The 19,239-nt window shown below is 48.6% G+C and overlaps 1 protein-coding gene and 1 pseudogene across 5 annotated transcripts; one reads left to right on the forward strand and one right to left on the reverse strand.

Annotated features, from left to right (window-relative positions):
- Positions 1-619: 619 nt before the first annotated feature.
- On the reverse strand, positions 620-6,298 carry CXXC1 (CXXC finger protein 1). Of its 5 annotated transcripts, none has more exons than XM_045528036.1 (15): positions 5,931-6,298; positions 5,110-5,206; positions 4,902-5,002; positions 4,371-4,606; positions 4,085-4,279; positions 3,687-3,713; positions 3,364-3,609; positions 3,079-3,198; positions 2,740-2,924; positions 2,217-2,424; positions 2,027-2,137; positions 1,837-1,886; positions 1,588-1,684; positions 1,099-1,251; positions 620-1,010 (listed from the first exon to the last, which is right to left on the reverse strand). In XM_045528036.1, the coding sequence occupies exons 2-15, from the start codon at positions 5,112-5,114 to the stop codon at positions 864-866; spliced, it is 1,881 nt and encodes a 626-aa protein (XP_045383992.1). In that variant the 5' UTR covers positions 5,115-5,206; positions 5,931-6,298; the 3' UTR covers positions 620-863. The 5 variants fall into 5 exon arrangements, with proteins under 5 accessions (XP_045383992.1, XP_045383989.1, XP_045383987.1 ...); XM_045528033.1 differs by having other exon boundaries at positions 3,091-3,198; positions 5,110-5,228; XM_045528031.1 differs by having other exon boundaries at positions 5,110-5,228.
- A 7,231-nt stretch (positions 6,299-13,529) lies between these two features.
- Positions 13,530-17,322, forward strand: LOC123621721 (annotated as a pseudogene).
- The last annotated feature ends 1,917 nt before the right edge of the window (positions 17,323-19,239 follow it).

A 19,239-nucleotide genomic window follows, 5' to 3' on the forward strand; every position in this document is an offset into this window, starting at 1 on the left:
CCTTGCCCAGCCCGGACCCTCCTCTCCCACCTCTTTTCGAGGTCGCGTCTGTGCTCACTAGTCCCTGGGAACATCTACCCCAGGTCTACTGTGTCCCGCACTCTCCTCCCCGCTGAACAGGCGGGGCCCGGAGACGAGTTTTCGCCGCACGAGCCCCGGTTGGCTCCGCGAACAAGGGGAAGGGGGCGGAGCCGCGCCGCAAGTAAACAGAGGGCACCCAGCGGGGGCGTGTCCACGCCGCACGGGACTGCAGAAGTGGAGTGGGCTCTTGCTGTATACGTGTCCCACAAGAGGGGTTTACGGGAAAGGGGGAGCCTTGTGTCCATCGCCGAATACAGCTCTGGTCTGGATAGCATGAACACACACAGGAGTGGCAAGTCAGCCACACTGGACGAGTGCTGAGTGTATACCCACTGTCCCAGAGAGGCTGAGAATACAGGACACGTCAGGTCATATCCCCACAGCCTACGGGAGCACAGAGTGAGAGCTGACTATATACTCACAGCCTATGCATGCACTGCAGCCCCTCCGGGGTACAGGCGTGCCACCGCCCATCTTATCCAGGGGTTTGGGAACACAGCTGCAACTGGAGCAAGCGTAGAGACCATCAGAAGTTATCTTCCTTGCTTCTTCAAAATTTTATTAACAAAATCCGGGGAGGGGAGAGGCAGAGAAAATGGAGAAACAGAGGGAAATTTTGAGACTCTCTGGTAAGGGAAGATGGCCAGTCAAATGGTAGATGGGCACAGAGAGAATTAAAGAAACATGAACAGATGAAGGAGGAACGAACACACGGGAGGCTCAGCGCAGCTTCCCCAACTGGAATGAATGCAGGGTGTGGGGGTGATGTGGGCCGGTGAGGCTCAGCGGTCAGCACTGGAGCGCAGGTCGGTAGTGAGTGGGTCATGCTGGATTGTTTGGTGCAGCATCAGGGCCAGTAATCCTGCCCGGTTTGTCATGGCTGTACGCACATTGCGCTCCTGCTCAAACAGCTCATCCAGCTTGTACCACTGCCAAAGGAGTGGAAGGTGCCATGAGAAGGGGCTCCTGAAGCCCCACCTGACTGACCCCCTGACTACATCCAGCATCAAAACCTACCACACGCACGCGCTCCAAGTCCACTTCAGCACGCCGCAGCTTCTCCCAGCAATAATGGCGATTGCATTGGCGCTTGGGCAGGCGGCAGAAGTCACCTGTAAGCTCAAAGACATCACGTACAAGGGGGCACCCGCACACCTCATCAGCTGGCACCTGCAGGGAAACCAGGAATGAGGATGAACAAAACTGGTGAGGGAGAACAGGAATAGGTGCTCACAGAAGGAGAAGGGAAGGAATGGAAAGTTCAGGGGAGAGTGAAGAGGCAATGGAAAATAGGGAATGGAGGGTGAAGAAGCAGGAAAAGGGGGAGGAATAGCAGGTGATGAGATAGGAAAAGGGAAAGGAACAAAGGGCGAGGAAGCAGAGAAAATGAGAGAAATGGAAGTGGTCAGGTAGGAAAAAGAAGGAAGGAGGGGAGGTGAGGAAGGAAAGGATGAATGTGGGACAGGGAGGAGGGCCAGAGTCGGGGGAGTTGAGGAAAAATCTTACTTTGGGGTCCCGTGAGTGCTCAGGGCACAGCACCTGGAGCCGCTTACAGTATGTTTTGCTCTGAGGATTGTAGACATCACAGAAGAGTCGTGTGGCCCTGGGGGTTTGGAGTAGAGAGAAGATAATGGAGGGAGAGAAGGAAGAAGGCTCTCTTATCTTTGCCATGCCCATGTTCTGCCCCAGCTCCATACACCTCCACTTTTGACCCCAGCCTTTACTCCCCTAACTCTGCATGGCACCCTCACTTACCCTTCAATGCGTGTGGGGTACATGGACCCAAAGGACGTCTGGCTCTCATACTGGAGGGATGAGCACAAACGGAAGGAACTGTGGATGTGTGCTGCACACTGGCCCAAGACACCACCCGGACAATAAATCTGTCCCCCACTGGCCCACTGATATTCCCACACCGTCCACCCCCTTAGGCTGACACCCTGACCTTGGCGTAGCAGCGCTCCATGTGGCGCAAGGCAACACGTGGGTTGATGGGGTGCCCGCAGGAGACGCAGAAGATCTGCAAGTCTGTGTCATCGCTGTCACCCTCATTGCTCTGTGTGGGGTGAAAGGAGCGATGAGGCCAGGAGGGACCAGGTGCTGGGCCCGGCCCTGCCATGCCCTTGCTCGCTCACCTCCTCATCCTCACGCACAGCCTGCTGCTTGGCACGAAGAATGATGGCCTCAAGTTCATGGAATCGGCGCTCCATTTCCTGAAGGCGGGTGCGGGCACTCTGCTGCTCACGACGAATGCGTTCCAGCAGCTTCTTGCCATGTTCTTCAGCAATGCAGGGGCTCTGCTGCCACTGCTGGATGCGCTGGGGGAGGATCTCGTAGATGCGGCTGCAGGGAGACAGTGGGTATGGTGCAGGCAGGGAAGGTGGCAAGCAACAAGATGAGTAAGTGGGGTGATCAAAAGATGGCAAATGGATGCGAGACTAAATGGTGAAAAGATAAATAAATAGGTGGCTGGATGGCTGAATGGTGGATGGATGGACAAGTGGACAAATGGAAGCAACATGGATGGGTGAGTGGGTAGATAGGTATGTAGGTATTTGGTTGACTGAATGATGAATAGGTGATTGACTGGTAGACATACAGAGAACTCTGCCCTACCCTGTACTTCCTGACTCCCTTGAACCCCTAGGAGTGACTCACTTGGCTGCCAGCTTCATGCCGCAGTCGTCCGAGCAATACTTGGAGCTGGGCTGGGCAGGGCGCACACAGCCGGGCCCCAGGCACTGCGGCAGTGATGCAGGGTCCTTGACATCAGCCCTCTCTGGGTGTTTCCATTTGTCCTTGTGCTTCTGCTTCTGCCGATGCCGCTTGTATCTCTCCTCCTTCTACAAGACAAGACAGGTCCGATCAAGGTGGAGTGGAAGTCAGCCCCAGACGTCTCTCCCTCCATTCCAGCCCTTTCTGGCTCTTGCCCCATTCAGCCCCTGACCTCCGCCTCTCCCTCTCCACCCATCCTCTGCCTTCCCATGCCCATTTTACCCTCTCCATCACCTTCTTCTCAGACTTCTTCTCCCGACGCTTCACATGCTTCACTTTCACTGCCCTCTTCCGCAAGGCGGGGTCCAGGAATGGGGACTCTTCTGTGTCACTCATCCAGGGCTGCAAGCAGGGCATGCACTGACGCACGAGCCCCACTCAAGACAACCCACCACCTACTCATTTCCCAAGTCAGCCTTCCGTACCCTGCTCCTCTCTTCTCATTAGGGATACTCTCTGCTTCTGTAACCTCCACCCTTCCACCATGGGATACTCCTGCCTGCTCACCAAGCCATGGTCATCAAAGGCCCCTGCACAGAAGTCCTGGTACAGGTCAGGATCCAGTGGTAGGTCCTCATCAGAGAGTGGCTCAGGCGTGGCCGTAGCTTCAGGTGGCTCCTTGACTGCTGATGATGCCACTGCCCCCTCATCTTCACGAATGCGCCCCAGCTTCTGTGATGGCTGTGGCTGCTGTTGGGTGGGCAGTGGCCGGCGGGGCCTTGGCAGGGACTCTGAGGGTGTCACCGGCGAGAGCTGCGGGGCAGAATCTCAGGACTGGCCCTGACCGCCCTGCCCGCATGCCCCGCCCCGCCCTGGGGGGCTGGACTCACCGAGGAAGGGAAGTACTTGTACGATTCCTGTGCCGGCAGGAGGAAGGCCCAGGTCAGCCCCAGGTGGATGGAGGGTGGCTTTGCCCTAGCCCTGCCCACCTGGCCTTGCCTCCTTAGACACGTCTGCCCCCTACCCCTCACCACCAGGACATGCTCAGCTCTGCCTGATCTGCACTGACGTGCCTGACCACCCAGAAATACTTGGCCCCACCCAGGGTTGGGGGTTTTCCTGCCAGCCCAGCATACCTGGTCATGCCCCATTCATCTGGACATGCCAGGCCCCTTCCCACCTATCTGGTACAGTCAGGCCCCACCGCACCTGGCCCATTCATGCCTAGCCTTAACCAACCCTTCACGGACTGCCCTCCCCAATCCTACCCAGCTCTGCCCATGCTCACCCGGGCCCGCAGCTGGCACTGACGTAGCCGGCACTTCTGCCGGATCTTATTGGGGCCCCCGAATTTCTTCATGTCCCGACAGAAGTCACAGTGGCCACAGTCCTCAGTGCGCCGGCATGCCTCACACTCGCCACACATTCGGGCTGACCGTTTGATCTGCTGCTGCTGCTGCTGCTGCTGCTGCTGCTGGTGATGCTGGAGAAAAGTGCCCAGTACAGAAATCAGGGACCCAGGCAGAGCCCAAAATGGGACCACTTTATGCATCCCAATCACTGCAACCACTCACCTGGCTGGGTGTGGCCACCAAAGGCTGTGGAGAGGATTTATGGGGCGAAGCAGAGCCCCGAGCAAGCATGGCCCCAACCCCTGTCCCTGACCCCGCCCGGCGCTGCAGGTCCGGATCTGAGACAGGCCTCTTGCGCCCTCCACCCTCATCCCGGGGCTCACTGCTGTCCCGCTCATTGCCATCCCGCTCTCGTGACTTCTTGTGCCGATAGCGTATCTCCAACTTGGGGTCTTTCTCTGTGAGGCAAAGAATAGGGCTAAGGTAAGTGAGCAGTGGCAGGCCTAAATGGTCCCAGAACCTCTTTCTTCCTCTTCTCTCTCTTACTGTTCCACCCACCTCCTGGCCCCCTTGCTCAAGGGCAGAGTTGCCCCCTTCCTGTGGGATCCTGTTACCTCTCACCATGGAGTCCCCATTCTAGCTCCCAGACCAACAATCACTCTGCCCGCAGACATATATCGCCACTCTCTTGACCACCCTATTATGGCTTCTCCTCCTCCCACCCGCCTTCCCTGTCCATCCCACCCCCCTCACCTCGGCACTCCCGACAGTACCACTCCCGGATGGCCTTGGCCATCTTCTCAGTGATCCGGATGCAATCCCCATGGAACCACTCATTGCAGTTGTCACACCCGCTGCAGAGGATGGAGCAGGCGGTGAAGACGTGAGGGGCAAGCCCCCCTGGCTTCACTCAAACTTGCCAGGTGTCACCCACCGCCCCACCCGCCTCTCCCTGGCTCACATCATGAAGCAGTTGATGTCTGGTTTGCGGCAGATGCAGTAGATGGGTGCGTTCTCCCCATTCTCGGACTTGCTGTCCTCCCCAGCATCTGGAGGCTCTGGGTCGGAACCATCTCCCTCCTGTGAGACACGCCACCGTGGCAGCGCATCCCTCGGTTACAGCTCCCTCGGGGTTCAGCACAGACCCACACACTGCCCGTAGGCTTCTCGACAGGGCTCCCCATAAGTCTACCCATCACTCACCTCCGTTACTCCATTACTCGGCTTATAAATCCCCATCGCTCTGCCCGGACCTCCCATCCCTCGCCACCGACACCCAGTCACCCTCCGCACTCCCCAACGGCTCCCGCAGACACCCCACCGCATACTGCCCCACGGCGGCTCCTCACAGACCCCGAGCGGGCTTCGCACAGACGCTGCAGCCTTTATTCCGCAGACTTCCCGCCGCGGGGCTCCACAGCCCCCTCGTTATCGTCGCCCCCCGTCCCACCCCGACAACGGTTGTCCCCGGACCCCCTGAGAGGCTCCTCATCCCGCTCTCTACAGACCGCCCAACACGGCTTCCCACAACCCGCGTATCCCTCTGCCCACAGAACTCCCCATCACGGCTTCCCACGGAATTGCCATCCCGAGTCCCCCAGAAACTTCTATTGCCGACTCCATAATGGCTCACAACAGAACTCCGAGGTGGTTCACCACAGACCCCACCATTCTGCCCTCAGACTCCGGCTTCGGCTCCCCACAGACCCCCGAGCGTCCGCCAGCCGGCCCCACCGTTCCCAGCCCTGCAGACCTCCGACCTTCCCCGGACCCCGTACTCACCATAGCTCCGCCGCCGGCGCACTCCCTCGCGCCCCACGCCAGAAACCCGGGAATCTTTTAAGACCACTCCGCGGCGTCCGCGGCGGTTGCAAAGGCGCCCACTACTTCCGCTCCAGGTCACGCCTCCTAGGCACCGTACTCCTATTGCGCAGGCTCCACGCGTCGGCTCCGCGGCAAACGAGTAGGTTGCTCCCCTACAACCCCCGAATATTCTTCAGGCGCCGCCATCTTGGCTACCGAGTCCGTATAGTGGCCGAATCCATACGTTCGCCGGGAACATGGCCCTTCTCGTTTGCAGCTCTCTGAGGGCGCCGCCACCTTGTCGGTAGAGTCCGTACGGTGACGCTTGTACGGCCTCGAATTTACAGGCAACATGGCCGCACCTACTGCGCTACTTCCTCGCAGATGTCGTCATCGTGGAATTTGATTCCGTGAGGGAGTCGAGGCCGTACGATCCCAGACGACACATGGCGGCCTCCACATGGGCGTCGCCATCTTTGAAGTCGATTCCGTACGTGGGCCAATCGTCCTCCAGAGAGGTTCACGCGGAAAACGGCCGCTCCCGAAACATTACGTGGATCGAATCTCATTCGTTATTGCGTTCAATCACTTTCCCCTTCTATATGTGTTAATGGGGCGCCGGGAGGCTGTGTGCTTTGCGCCATGAGGGAAACCAGTCCCTATTGTACCCCGACTTCACCTGCCACCACTCTTTCCGACTCTCCTGTGCGTTTCTCAGCGGGACCTGGCACTGTTCAGCTTTTATTTATTTTATTTCTATTTAAAGACAATTCTTAAACTAATTTCAAAATTTAGTTCTGTAAGTTGCATAAGCCTAACGGTATAGCACCGTTTACTTCTCCATTCCTTTATTGTTGAACGTTTATGACATTTTCAAATGTTATTCTAAAAATGTTCCGTGGAACATTCTTAAACATAGATCTATATGCTCATCCCTCATTATTTCTTGTGAAATTAATGTAGGGATAAGGCAGAAAAGGAAGGCTGAGAGAGCCTGAATGCAACCATTTTAACCAATACCAACCCCTTACCACCCTGAACAATGAAGGCACCAGCAGGTTGCAAGCCCATGACCCTCTGAAGATGGATAAATTACTAAACCAGATGCCTTACAAACTGTGCTTACCTTTCTATGACAGCAGTTTATGATTAACCTTTATGGCCTGACCATAAGACAGTGCTGGTCACCTATGTCCCACCGGGTTTTTGAACATTTAAAAAACTTTACCATTGCCCGATATGGGTTCTCCTCACCTCCAGCTTGAGATCTGTGGAGTAGGATCTATTGTATGTCTCTATCACAATAAACTTTCCTGTTGCTAATTCGCTCACACTTAAATTCTTCCCTATGCAAAGCCAAAAACCCACTTGTCAAGTTCAAGGGGGCTTTCCTCCCTTCACTGGGACACATCCTGCATCAAAATGTGATATATGAAATGGTGTTACTCTGGTTCTGAGTCTGAAATGGAGTCCAGAAGCCATTCTAAGAAGGACTATCTGCACTTGCTGCAAATTTGCAACACATACACACGTACACACACAAAACGAACTTGCCTTGAACCCTTGAACTGGGCCAAACTACAAGGACCACGCCATCCTGGAAAACAGCTGAATTTCACTAGTGCTGCATCTCCTGAACAATGGCCAGTGAACTATGGACTTGTGCTGGCCAGCCTCCTCCATCAATGGTAATTCCTTAAAAACAACTCATGTAATCACCCTTAGCATCTTTTTTACTTCTCTAAAAAACCTCTACTTTCCTCCCTGTCTCTGGAACACAATTTGGCTTCTAGCTGAATCTATGTCTTCTGAATTGCAATTCCTGAAACCCCAATAAATTTTGTCTTACTGCATTGCTCCTTGATCATTTGACTCTTTTTAGCTGATGTTCCTTAGAGATTAGGCTCTAAAAGTAGAATTACTTTGTAATTGAGTATAAATACTCTAAGACATGTTAAATAAAATTTGTAGGAGGCCGTTGGTTTAGACTGAGCTCCTGCACTAGGTCCACCCAAAATGGAGTTCCTCATGCTGAAGTTCAATGCCACCAGTCCAACACTAAATTGTTTATCTGACCTCCTGAGAAATCAGGAAAATAAAAGAGAGATAATAATAGCCAAATCCCCAAACAAGCCACTTTTACCCAGCATAACACAGTCCCCTCAGCTTTAACCCTTACAAAAAAAGTAAACTGAAGTTACCTGATATTAACCAATCAGTTTTTTTTTTTAATTGTTCTGTTTCCTTGTTCCCACCTTACAAAACTCACTGCTCTGCTATTGTCCAGGGGGAGCTTTCATTCTAGTTTGTAGAATGGGGTCTGCCCCGATTAATAAATTGCAAATAAAAGCCATTAGATCTATAATTAAATTTGTAGTAATTCTGTCCTTTGACAGTTGATACAAACATATATTTCTACGAGCAGTGTATGAAGGTTTCCGTATCAGATCTTTATTAGGTTGTCAGATTAGTGCAAATTTTTAAAATCATGCAACCCTTTCAGTAAAAACTTTGTCAGCATCCACAGCCATATATAAATACTATATATTCATTACTATACTAATATAGTACAAAATCATAAACCACATAAAAAATAAATATTTAAAGGGATGAAATAAAAATAAATATAAACATCTTTGGTATTTTCTCAAACCCCCAGAACCATCTTAGATGCTGCCCTTGGGGAGCTCCTGATTTACATTATCGGTGCTCACTTTCATCCATGTGCAGCCATGGTATGGACATGAAGAAGCAAACAAAGATAAGTGAATATTTCATTAAAAAGTAAATGTTTTGTGTCTATAAGTTTAGCTTGATGATTACAGTAATAGTCGTAATTTTAAAAACCTTATATTTGCTTAGTTCTTTATAGTTTACAAGATACTTTCATACATACCGTATTTGATCCTTGTAAGTGCCTTAGAGGGTGAATGGAACAATAGCATTATTTTCCCCACTCCACAGGAAAGTCTCCAAAATCACTTAGAGCAGCAGAAACCCAAGATCACATGGCTGGTTAACCACCTATTCAGGCTCTAGATCTCCTGCTGCCTGGCCCAGCTCACTTTTCCACGTCACACACTGCACATAGCATGGACAGCTATCCTGGGAGTATATGGGAGAATAAAAGCATTCAAGATCCCAGTGGTAATTCTCCAGGTATGGAATTTATATATTTTACATCTGGCCTGTGGGAGATGTGGGGTGGAGAAGTTAGGGAACAGGCCCTCATTAGCTTTCCTCCTCTTCCGAATCCTATCACACCTCTTTCTTTTTTTAAAAAATGTGTTCCTTCTTTCAAACCCATTTTCTCCTAGTAACCAACCTTCATGCATGTCAAGAAAAAAATCTTTCCAAACCCTAACGAAAGGCATCGAGCATTTTTAAAAAACTTCTTTATTGAGATATAATTCAAATACTATCCAATTCACCCATTAAAAGTTTACATTTCAATAGTTTTAGTATATTCATGTATGTGCATTCACTGCCCCAATCATTTTTCAAACTTTTTCACTACCTCAAAAAGAAACTCCACACCACTTGGATATCACTCCCCAACCCTCTCCCCCTAGGCAACCACTAATCTACTTTCTGTCTCTCTCTCTCTGCCTACTCTAGACATTTCATATAAATGGAATCATATAAATATGTGGTCTTTGTGACTGGCTTCTTTCACTTAGTATAATGTTTTTAAGGTTCATTCATGTTGTGGCATGTATCAATACTTCATTCTGTTTTATGGCTGAACAATATTCCATTGTATGGACATATCACATTTTGTTTATTCATTTATTGGTTGATGGACATTTAGGTTGTTTCCACATAATGGTTATTATGAATTTTGTGGCTGTGAATATTTACATACAAGTCCTTGTGTGCATACATATTTTCATTTCTCTTAAGTATATAACTAGGAGGAGTGGAATTGCTGGGTCATATGGTAACTCTATGTTTAACTGTTTTCTAAAGTTGCTGCACCATTTTATATTCCCACCAGGAAGGTATAAAGGCTATAATTTGTCCACATCCTTGCCAATACTTGTTATCTGTCTTTTGGATTAGAGTCATGCTAGTGGGTAGGAAGTGGTATCTCACTATAGTTTTAATTTGCATTTCCCTGATGGCTATGATATTCAGCATCTTTTTATGTGCTTATTGGTCATTCATATATCTTCTTCAGAGAAATATCTAACAAAATACTTTGCCCATTTTTTCATTGTGTTTTTTGTTCTTATTGTTAAGTTGTAATAGTTCTATATATATTCTGGATAGATGTCCCTTATCAGATATGATTTGCAAGTATTTTTTTCAATGCTGTGGGTTGTCTTTTCACTTTCTTGATGGTGTTCTTTGAAGCACAAGTTTTAAATTTTGATGATTCCAATTTATCTATTTTTTTTCTGTTATTACTTGTGCTTTTGATATCATATCTAAGAAACCATTTCCCAATCCAAGGTCACAAAGATTCACGTCTATGTTTTTTCTAGGTTTCTTTTTCTTTTTCTTTTCTTTTTTTTTTTTGAGACTTAGTGCTCTGTCCCAGGCTAGAGTGCAATAGTGCCATCATAGCTCGCTGCAACCTTAAACTCCTGGGCTTAAGTGATTCTCCTGCCTCAGCCTCCTGAGTAGCTGGGACTACAGGTGTGTGTCACCATGTCCGGCTAATTTTTCTATTTTTTTTAGAGACAGGGTCTTGCTCTTGCTTAGCCTGGTCTCCAATTCCTAGCCTCAAGTGATCCTCCTACCTTGGCCTCCCAAAGTGCTAGGATTATAGGTGTGAGCCACTGCACCCAGCCTTCTAGGAGTTTTATAGTTTAAGATTTTACATTTAGGTCTTGGTCCATTTTGATTTAAATGATCCATTTTGAGTTTTCTATATGGTGAGGTAGGGGTCCAACTTCATGCTTATGCTTGTGAGCATCCAGTTGTTCCAGCAACATTTGTTGACTATTCTTTCCCCAATAAATATTAATAGTTATGGTGCCCTTAAAAATCAATTGACCATAAATATGAGGGTTCATTTCTGGATGCCCATTTCTATTTTGTTGATTTATATGTCTATCCTTACATAAGTATCCGAGCATATGTATATGTCTTGATTACTGCAGCTTTGTAGAATTTTGAAATTGGGGAGCATGAGTCCTCCAAATTTGTTCTTTTTCAATATTATTTTGGCTATTTTGAACCCCTTAAATGTCATATAAATTTTAGGATTGCTTGTCTAATTTTGCAAAGAAGTCAGCTGGAATCCTGACTGGGGTTGCGCTGAATCTATAGATCAATTCGGGGAGTAGTGTCATCTTAATAATAGTAGGTCTTCTGATTCATGAACATGGGATATCACCCTTTCCTCTTGAAGTTTGAGCCCTGACTACTGGTCCAGTAGGGCTGGGCCGGGCCTGAGACTGGAGGCAGCTGGGTCTCTAGGGTCTAGGGCCCAGGTCACTAACGAACTTCCTGACCTTGCTTCCTTCCTCATCCCCAACCCCACCGCTCCAGGACTCCCAAAATGAGCGTAAGGCCCTCCCTTCACCTCGTTCTGTCCCACAAAGCTAAAAAGCCGTCTTTACGTTGTCGGGGCCTCTGGCACAGGCAGCAGCCGCCACACAGTCGGGATCCCACAGTCGCAGCGGCCAGTGAGGCCCGCTTCGGGGGCACTACCTTCTGGTTGCCATGGGTACCACGGTATCAAGGATCGTGGCCAGACGGGTGCGTGAGTCCGGCCGGAAGTGGGCGTCACCACGGCAACCAAGGACGCCGAAACTAGCTACTTCCTCTTCGCACTGAGAAGTTGAGTCTGCGCGATCCCCTTCTCAACCTGGACCACCCTCCTGGATATTTTCCGGGTTCTGCCCGGAAGGCAAACGAACATCTTTCCTATGGGAAAAGTCGCAGGACTTAATGCAACTTTAATTTATATAGCTTTTTGTGCCTTATAAAAGGTATAAAGGTCTGTTTAGCTCTCATCTTGTTCCAAGAGCGTATGGTTGGGGCTGTCTTAGCACGTCGGGAAGATTCTTGTTATTTTGCTATTTATTGTACTGGCTTAAAATGGGGGTGGGCGGGCAGGTGCGCCCCTCTCGGAGTGGGCGGGAGAGCGCAGCGGCCGCAGTGGTCCCCTCAGGTCCTGGAGCAGCTGCAGCCCCCGCCGCGTCCCCTCGGTTGCCTGTCTGGCTGCACTAGGACGTGACTCCAGTGAGAGCTCGGCATCCCGCCGAGGAGCCCCCCAGAAGTCGGGTTCCCTGTGGGGTCGGCCAGCCCTGTGCAGCGTATCGGGCCCCTGCGCCCACTCCTGCGAGGATGAGTTTCCGTGTGGCAACCTCGCCGCCCGGCGGCCAGCGCTCACCCGGAGCAGGAGGGGCCTCGGCTCAGCGACAGGAGACCTGGGTTGTCCCTGAGCCGGCGCCATCCGGGGAAGTCCCCCGCAGACACTGCCCACGACCACTTCGCCGTCGCGGGGAAAGCCGGGTCTGAGACTCGAGCCTCCGCCTCCGCGTCGGGAAAGGCAGATCGCAGAGCCCGGCCCATCAGACTCCCGTCCGGGGACCCGCGGGACGAAGAGCGCCCCGGTGGCCGCGGAGTGACCTCACGGACGGCAGGGAGGGCGTCACGGGCCTCGGGGACTTTGACACAACCTGGTGCAGAAGGCTGAGAAAAACCGCCACTTGGGCAGCCCGAGTCACCGGTCCCGTGAGCAGGAAACCTAAGCCCTTTTCTTCGGGAATCTGACTCTATACCTAATTGTTTGATGTACTGCAAGGTGGTTTTCCAAAGTGCATCCTTTTACATTCCCACCGTCAGCCGCTATTCCCTCTGCCCTCGTTGAGCCTTGAGTACTAGGACAGGAGGAGGTTCACAGGTGGGAGACCAGCTGGAGGCTGCCGCAGGATTATTGCTATTTTCTGCTAGGCAAGCCTTTCACACTACAGTTGAATTTAAGTTATTGTCACCATGTGTCATCTTTTTTTCCCCCCTAGCATTGTGATAAGACTTTGTCCCTCTGCTGTGTCCCCTGACTTACCCTTTCTTCTCCTGGTGGTTTAGGAAGATAAATGTTTGCAGCTTCAGAGTGTTTATGGTAGGCGTCTGTTAGGGTGTGAAATCCGTAGGCAGGTGAGAAAGAATTGGATAGAAAGAAGCGAAGTTTATTTACTCTCTCCGGAGAGAGAGGGCACAGCGCCAGAAAATAAAGAGTCGCTGGCCCTGAGGCCAAACGACTCTGACTCTTCATTAGGTCAGACTGAGGAGGGGAGCGGGGATTTAAGACTGTAGCCCAGTTAGCAGAAGACAGCCGAGAAACTGCTGTGTTGGCGTCTTCTGTTTCTCACGTAGCAGACTGATAACAGAAACTACTTTCCTCTTTCCTTTAGATAGCGCGTACTGTCTCTTCTTGAGAAAGCATGAGGACTTTGCACTCCTACTGTCCGCTCAGAAACTTCAAGGCCGTTTAAACAATACTCAAAAACCTTTTTACAGGCAGTGAATTTTTGATGACAGTCCATCACATAGTCTACCCTTTCCTCCACTCTCCCGGAAACTCTTTTCCCTTTTGGAATGTGAATTGGCTAGCTCCGGCGAATGTTAATGAGGGTTTGCACCTTCTTTTGTTTGCTCAGCTTCTTTTAATTGCTAAACATCTCTGTAGGAGAGATATTCATGTCACTAACTTTAGAGGCTGGGTTTATGTTACTCTAAGTGGCTGCCCGTTAGAAATTTATTTTCTTGTTAGCTGTTAGCAAGACCGTTCTTTCAGTTTCTCTGTTATGTCTTGGCTTTGCTTTGTGTTGTTTTAAAAACTGTAATTGTTCCAAATTCTATTGGTCTCAAGCATAGCAGAAAATTGTCTGAAAACAAAGAACCAAAAAAGAAAAAAATCATTTTTGTACAATTTGTTTGAAATATGATAGTGTTTTAATTTAACATGGGCAGGTTTTTTTTTTGTTTGGATTCTAAAAAATCAAATTATCACTATAAAACTTTGTTCTTAAACATGTTATTAGATGTAATTAATATGAATTTACTATATGCGCATTTATTTTTACTCATTACATAAATGAGTTTTTTTGAGAAGTAGCTTGTAACACCACAAAGGAACATGGCAAACAAAGATCTCTGTTTTCCTTTGAATAAATATGTTCCACAAGCAGCTGCCTCAGTCCGTCAGGAAGAATCTTTGGTCTAGCCCCTTGTTTCAGAAGAGAGAGCAACACAGGAAGTGCCAAGTTAAAGTTTGCAGGGATTGTGTAAGACAACATAAATGAGAGTTGCAAGGCCTCCACGTGACCGCCGCCGAGCTATGGCGGCGAAGGCGACAAGCGTCCCGCTGTTCCTCCGGCTGGCGGGCGCGGGCCAGGCGCCGCCAAGAGGAAAGTGGAGGAGCCCAGCGCGTTCCGGTGAGCGGCCTCGCGGGGCGCCCTGGGCCGGTCCCCGCGGATCCTGGCGCTTCCCGTAGGGTGAACAACCTGTTCTTGCCCCAGACCAGTGGTCTCCAGCCCAAGAGGGCGCCTTTACCCGTGTCCGGGCGCGTGCACCTCTTCTGACTTTCTGGTACGAGTATGAGTTCTGCCCGTCCCACAACGTGACCCAGCACGAGCGACCCTCTGCGGGAACACGTACAGCGGGACTCGGCATCTAGCAGGCACCTTCGCGGGCATGGGCATGTGGATGCGGGACGGCGACTCCTGCCGCTCCCGGAGCCCGCAGAACAAGTGGGAGCTTACCCGTGGAAAAGGCAACCGACTGGCCCGCGGGTCTGAGCCCAGCACTTGCGTCTACTCGCTGACGTTCGAGACCCCCCTCGTCTGCCACCCCTACTCTTTGTTAGTGTACCCAGCCCTGCCAGGCACCGCAGCGGCAGTGGGACCAGCTGGAGGCAGACCTGGCAGATGAGTTGATCACCCCCCAGGGTTATTAGAAGTTGCTGAGGGCACTTTCTGAGGACGCGGCTATTTAAAGACCCCAGGAGAAAATGAACCCACGCAGCAGGAAGGCGGTCCTAAGGGCCTGGGGTTTGAGACCCTGGAAAACTGCCCAAAGGCACATAAAGATCTGTCGAAGGAGAGAAAAAGGCTTAAAAGTTTGCTCACCCAGCAGGGCATCCCCTACACAAAGAGCACAGAAACCTCCAGCTGTGAGCACTTGGGCCACAATACACCTACAGATAGACCCCGCCACCACCACCACCACCCCCCCCCCCCCCGCCCCGCGCTGCTGCGAGGCGATCCAGGACTATGTGGCGATTTCTTGAGACCCTGAACCTCTGGGACTATGGGCATGTGGCAGAGGACAAGGCCGCGGCTGCACCGCAAGCCCGAAAGGCCCACGGGCAAGGACACCGCAGCAAAGAAGTAACGGTTCCTCTTGGACCAGGTGGGGACGCTCCCAGGGACCGGCTGGCCAGTCTTAGTTAGTGCCCAGGGATGCAGACAAAATAAAGATTCCAAGTTTTAATTAAAGAAAAAAAGAATTGCAGCTGGGAAGAGCTTTACTCAGTTGCTGAGCCGGACAGCCACCAGCGTGCATAGTGCCAAAAGGCACAGCAGGTCTAGTTACTGACCACCTACTGAGCACCTGCAAGCACTTTGCAAATTGGCTTTAGGTATGTCCCTCCATCTGACGATAGGGACGATGCAGATGGCCATTGGTGAGAGGACAGTTGAAACTTGGTCTTTTCCTTTTGGAGGGAAAAAGGGCCCCTGTAGTCTGTTTTCCTGTACTTCTTAAGTTGGACTTTTAAAACATTCTTTAGTCTTTCCTGTTTTTATATCCTTTAGGTTTACTCTCCCATAGTTATTAGTTATTTCTGAAAATGTCAGCTTCCTTATCTATGCTGTGACAGCTCCAGCAGCCTCTGTATTGCTGCACCTCTGCCTACAAGACCACATCTTGTCCCACAGATGCCTCAGGTTCTCCTTTACTGACAGCTTTCCCCGATGGCAGACAAAACCCTTCCCACTTCCACTCCAACTCACATTTCACTTTCCTACCTCTTTGCCAACCCTCCCTACACATCAGTGTATGAGCTGTGCTCACATTGAAAGTAACAGTGAAAATCCCCGTTGTGTCTCTAAAACTGCTGCCTTTAATTGACAAAGATACAAGCACTGTCCCATTTTTGTGTAATATTTCTCTCTAGGTGGCTCCTGAGATCTCTCTCTCTGCAGAGTGGCCAAATCCCTAGCCCTGACTTAATGAAGGTCCAGGGAATTTGGTCATGGATGTTCACAGTGTGTCTTTCACGTGATACTGTTTTTTATCCTGGTAGATGGCCCAATGCCTAAGTGTCTGACCTGTGACCAAATGTCCCTCTCACAGGAAACTTGTGTATACTGGTAGACACCCTTTTGGCTCTTGTCTGAACTATGTCCAGTTTATTCCTGCCAAGATAGCCACTCTCTAAGAGCCCTGACCAGGAGAAAAGTTAGGTTCAAGTGTGCCAGTCGGGTGAGACACAAGAGGCAACAACAAAACCCATGAGAGAACAGAAACAGGTTATCATTCACAGCATGCGAGAAGAGGGGTATTGCTGAGGGCCAGTGGGAAGGTTGCAGGTGGTATGCTCAACCAGCAGGTGGGGAGCCAGAGAGATGAACCTATGAACCCAGGCCTTTATTGGGGTTCAGGGTGCTACCCAAGCAGGTTTCCTTCGGAGAGTTCTAACTGGTGGGCTGAGGCGTGAGTTCCGCGGAATCATGCTGTGCCTGAGAAGTGGTCACTGGGACATATCTGTGCAGTCCGTGAGGGGTGTGGGGTTAGTGGGGCGAGTCAGTAGGTTGTATCTAGCTGCCCCACAGGGAGATGGTCACCAGGAAGCAGTTGTATAAGGCAGATATACGGATCGACCATACTGACAAACTGGGAGTAGGCAGAAAGCTGGAAACTGTGTCAAGTGTGACTAAGCCCTGCTTCTGGAATGAGAAAGTTAAACCTGTATTCAAAATAGATGCTGAGGCAACATAACATTATTAGGAATTCACTACACCCATAGTTAGAACTTAACATATTTTTTAGTTCATTTCTTTTAATTGACATACATAAAATCTACTCCTTTTAGGATATAGTTCCATGAATTGCAGAAATGCTCACAGTCATGTAACAACCACTACAGTCAAGAAACAGAACAATCTTATCACCCTCAATAATTCTCATGGGCTGCCCCATTTTTGTCAATCTCTCCCCACATCTTAGCACCTGGAAACCACTAATCTATTTTCTGTTTCTATAATTTTGCCTTTTCCAAAATGTCATATAAAAGGAATTTTTTACATAGGCTCCTTTCACTTGGATTAATGCTTTTGAATTTCACCCACGTTGCATGTATTAATGTAAGTAGTAAAAAAATAATAATAAAAAAAAGTTAAGTAGTTCTTTCTTTTTAATTGTGGAGATGTATTTCTTTGTATGGATGTACTATATTTTGTTTATCCATTTATCTATTGAAGGGCATTTAGGTTAGTTCTAGTTTTTGGTGGTTATGAATAAAGCTGCTATAAATATTTGCTTATGATTTTTTGTGCAAACATGAATTTTCAGTTTTCTTGAGTAAATATCTAAGTGGGATTTCAGGGTCATAAGTATCTGTTCAACTTTTTAACACTGCCACACTTTGACAAAGTGGCTGTGCCAGTTCTACCAGCAATATATTTTATTTTATTTATCTTGTATTTTTTTTAAAAAAAAGAACAGTTTTATTTAGATATAATTCACATACTATAAAATGTACCCACTTAAAGTAGCAATTCAATGGTTTTGAAGTATATTCACAGAGTTGTGTCACCATCGCCACAATCAATTTTAAAACATTTTCATCACCCCAAAAAGAAACTCTATACCCATTAGTAGTCACCACCTGTTTCCCCCTATCCCCTCCAGCACTAGGCAATCACAAATCTGCTTTCTGTTTCTATATATTTGCTATACTGGACAATTCATATTAGTGGAATCATATAATAATATGCAGTCTTTTGTGACTGGGTTCTTTACGTAATTTCAAGGTTCATTCATGTGGCAGTATGTATTAATGTAATTCTTTATTCTTTATTATTGCCAAATAGTATTCCATTTTTGGATATACCACATTTTATTTACCCATTCATTCATGATGGGTGTCTGGGTTGGGTTGTTTTCACTTTTGGGCTATTATGAATAATGTTATGCACATTTGTGTACAAGTTTTTACATGGACACATATTTCTTACTATTAAGTACATACCTAGAAATGAAATTGCTGCGTCATATGGTAACTCTATACCTAATTGTTTTACGTACTGCAAGGTTGTTTTCCAAAGTGGCTGCACCATTTCACATCCCCACCAGCAACGTAAGAGGGTTCCAATTTTTCTGTATCCTCACAATACTTGTTATTTTCTGGTTTTTTTAATTACAGTCATCCCAGTGGGTGTGAAGTGGTATCTCATTGTAGTTTTAATTTGCATTTCCCTAATGAGTAATGACTAACAATATTTTTATGTGTTTATTTGCCACCCATATATCTTTTGTTCATGTTTTTTGGCTTATTTTTTTTTTAATTCAGCTATTTGTTTTCTTATTATTGAGGTTGTGTTTTTGTTTGTTTGTTTGTTTGTTTGTTTTTTGGTTTTGTTACTATATTGCCCAGGCTAGTCTTGAACTCCTACCCTCAAGCAATCCTCCTGCCTCAGCCTCTCAAGTAGCTGGGATTAAAGGAATGAGCCACTGTACCTGGCTGTTATTGAAGTTTGAGAGTACTTTATATATTTTGGATACTATCAAGGCTGATAGATTTAGCCTGTGAAGAAACAGCAAGCCCTTTTTAGATTCAGGTAGTTTTATTATTTACTTTGATAGGGAAAGCAAGAGTAGCCAAAGGTGCCAGTTTCCCATGTTCTTTGTCCCACAGGACAACACTGAAACAAAGGGGACCATATGAAAATGCAATGTACTGGAACTACTTGTTGCTGAACAGCAAATGCCATGATGCAACTAAGCAATTTTATAGCGTACAGCTGTATCCTGAAAAGGAGGGTTAGGCAGAAAGACTTACACCTAAGTAGAACCTGGGAGGAAATGAGAAACTGTCTCATGACAGCCTCCCAGGAAAGACAGAGAGACAAGTTGGAAATGGCCTTGTAGTAGCTCCTCACAAGCCTTCCATGCTATTGCGGTTTGGGAGGATCACAAGGCTTTCTGCCAAGACTCAGATCAGCTGCAGTTTAAGCCCTGCCTATGTAGCCTATGTGGATACATTGCATTAAAAAAAGAGATGTCAAATCAATAACTTTAGACTTTAAGGAACTAGAAAAAAAAGAGC

This window comes from Lemur catta, chromosome 16 (assembly GCF_020740605.2).
Source record: "Lemur catta isolate mLemCat1 chromosome 16, mLemCat1.pri, whole genome shotgun sequence".
In the NCBI taxonomy this organism is placed as follows: Eukaryota; Metazoa; Chordata; class Mammalia; order Primates; family Lemuridae; genus Lemur; species Lemur catta.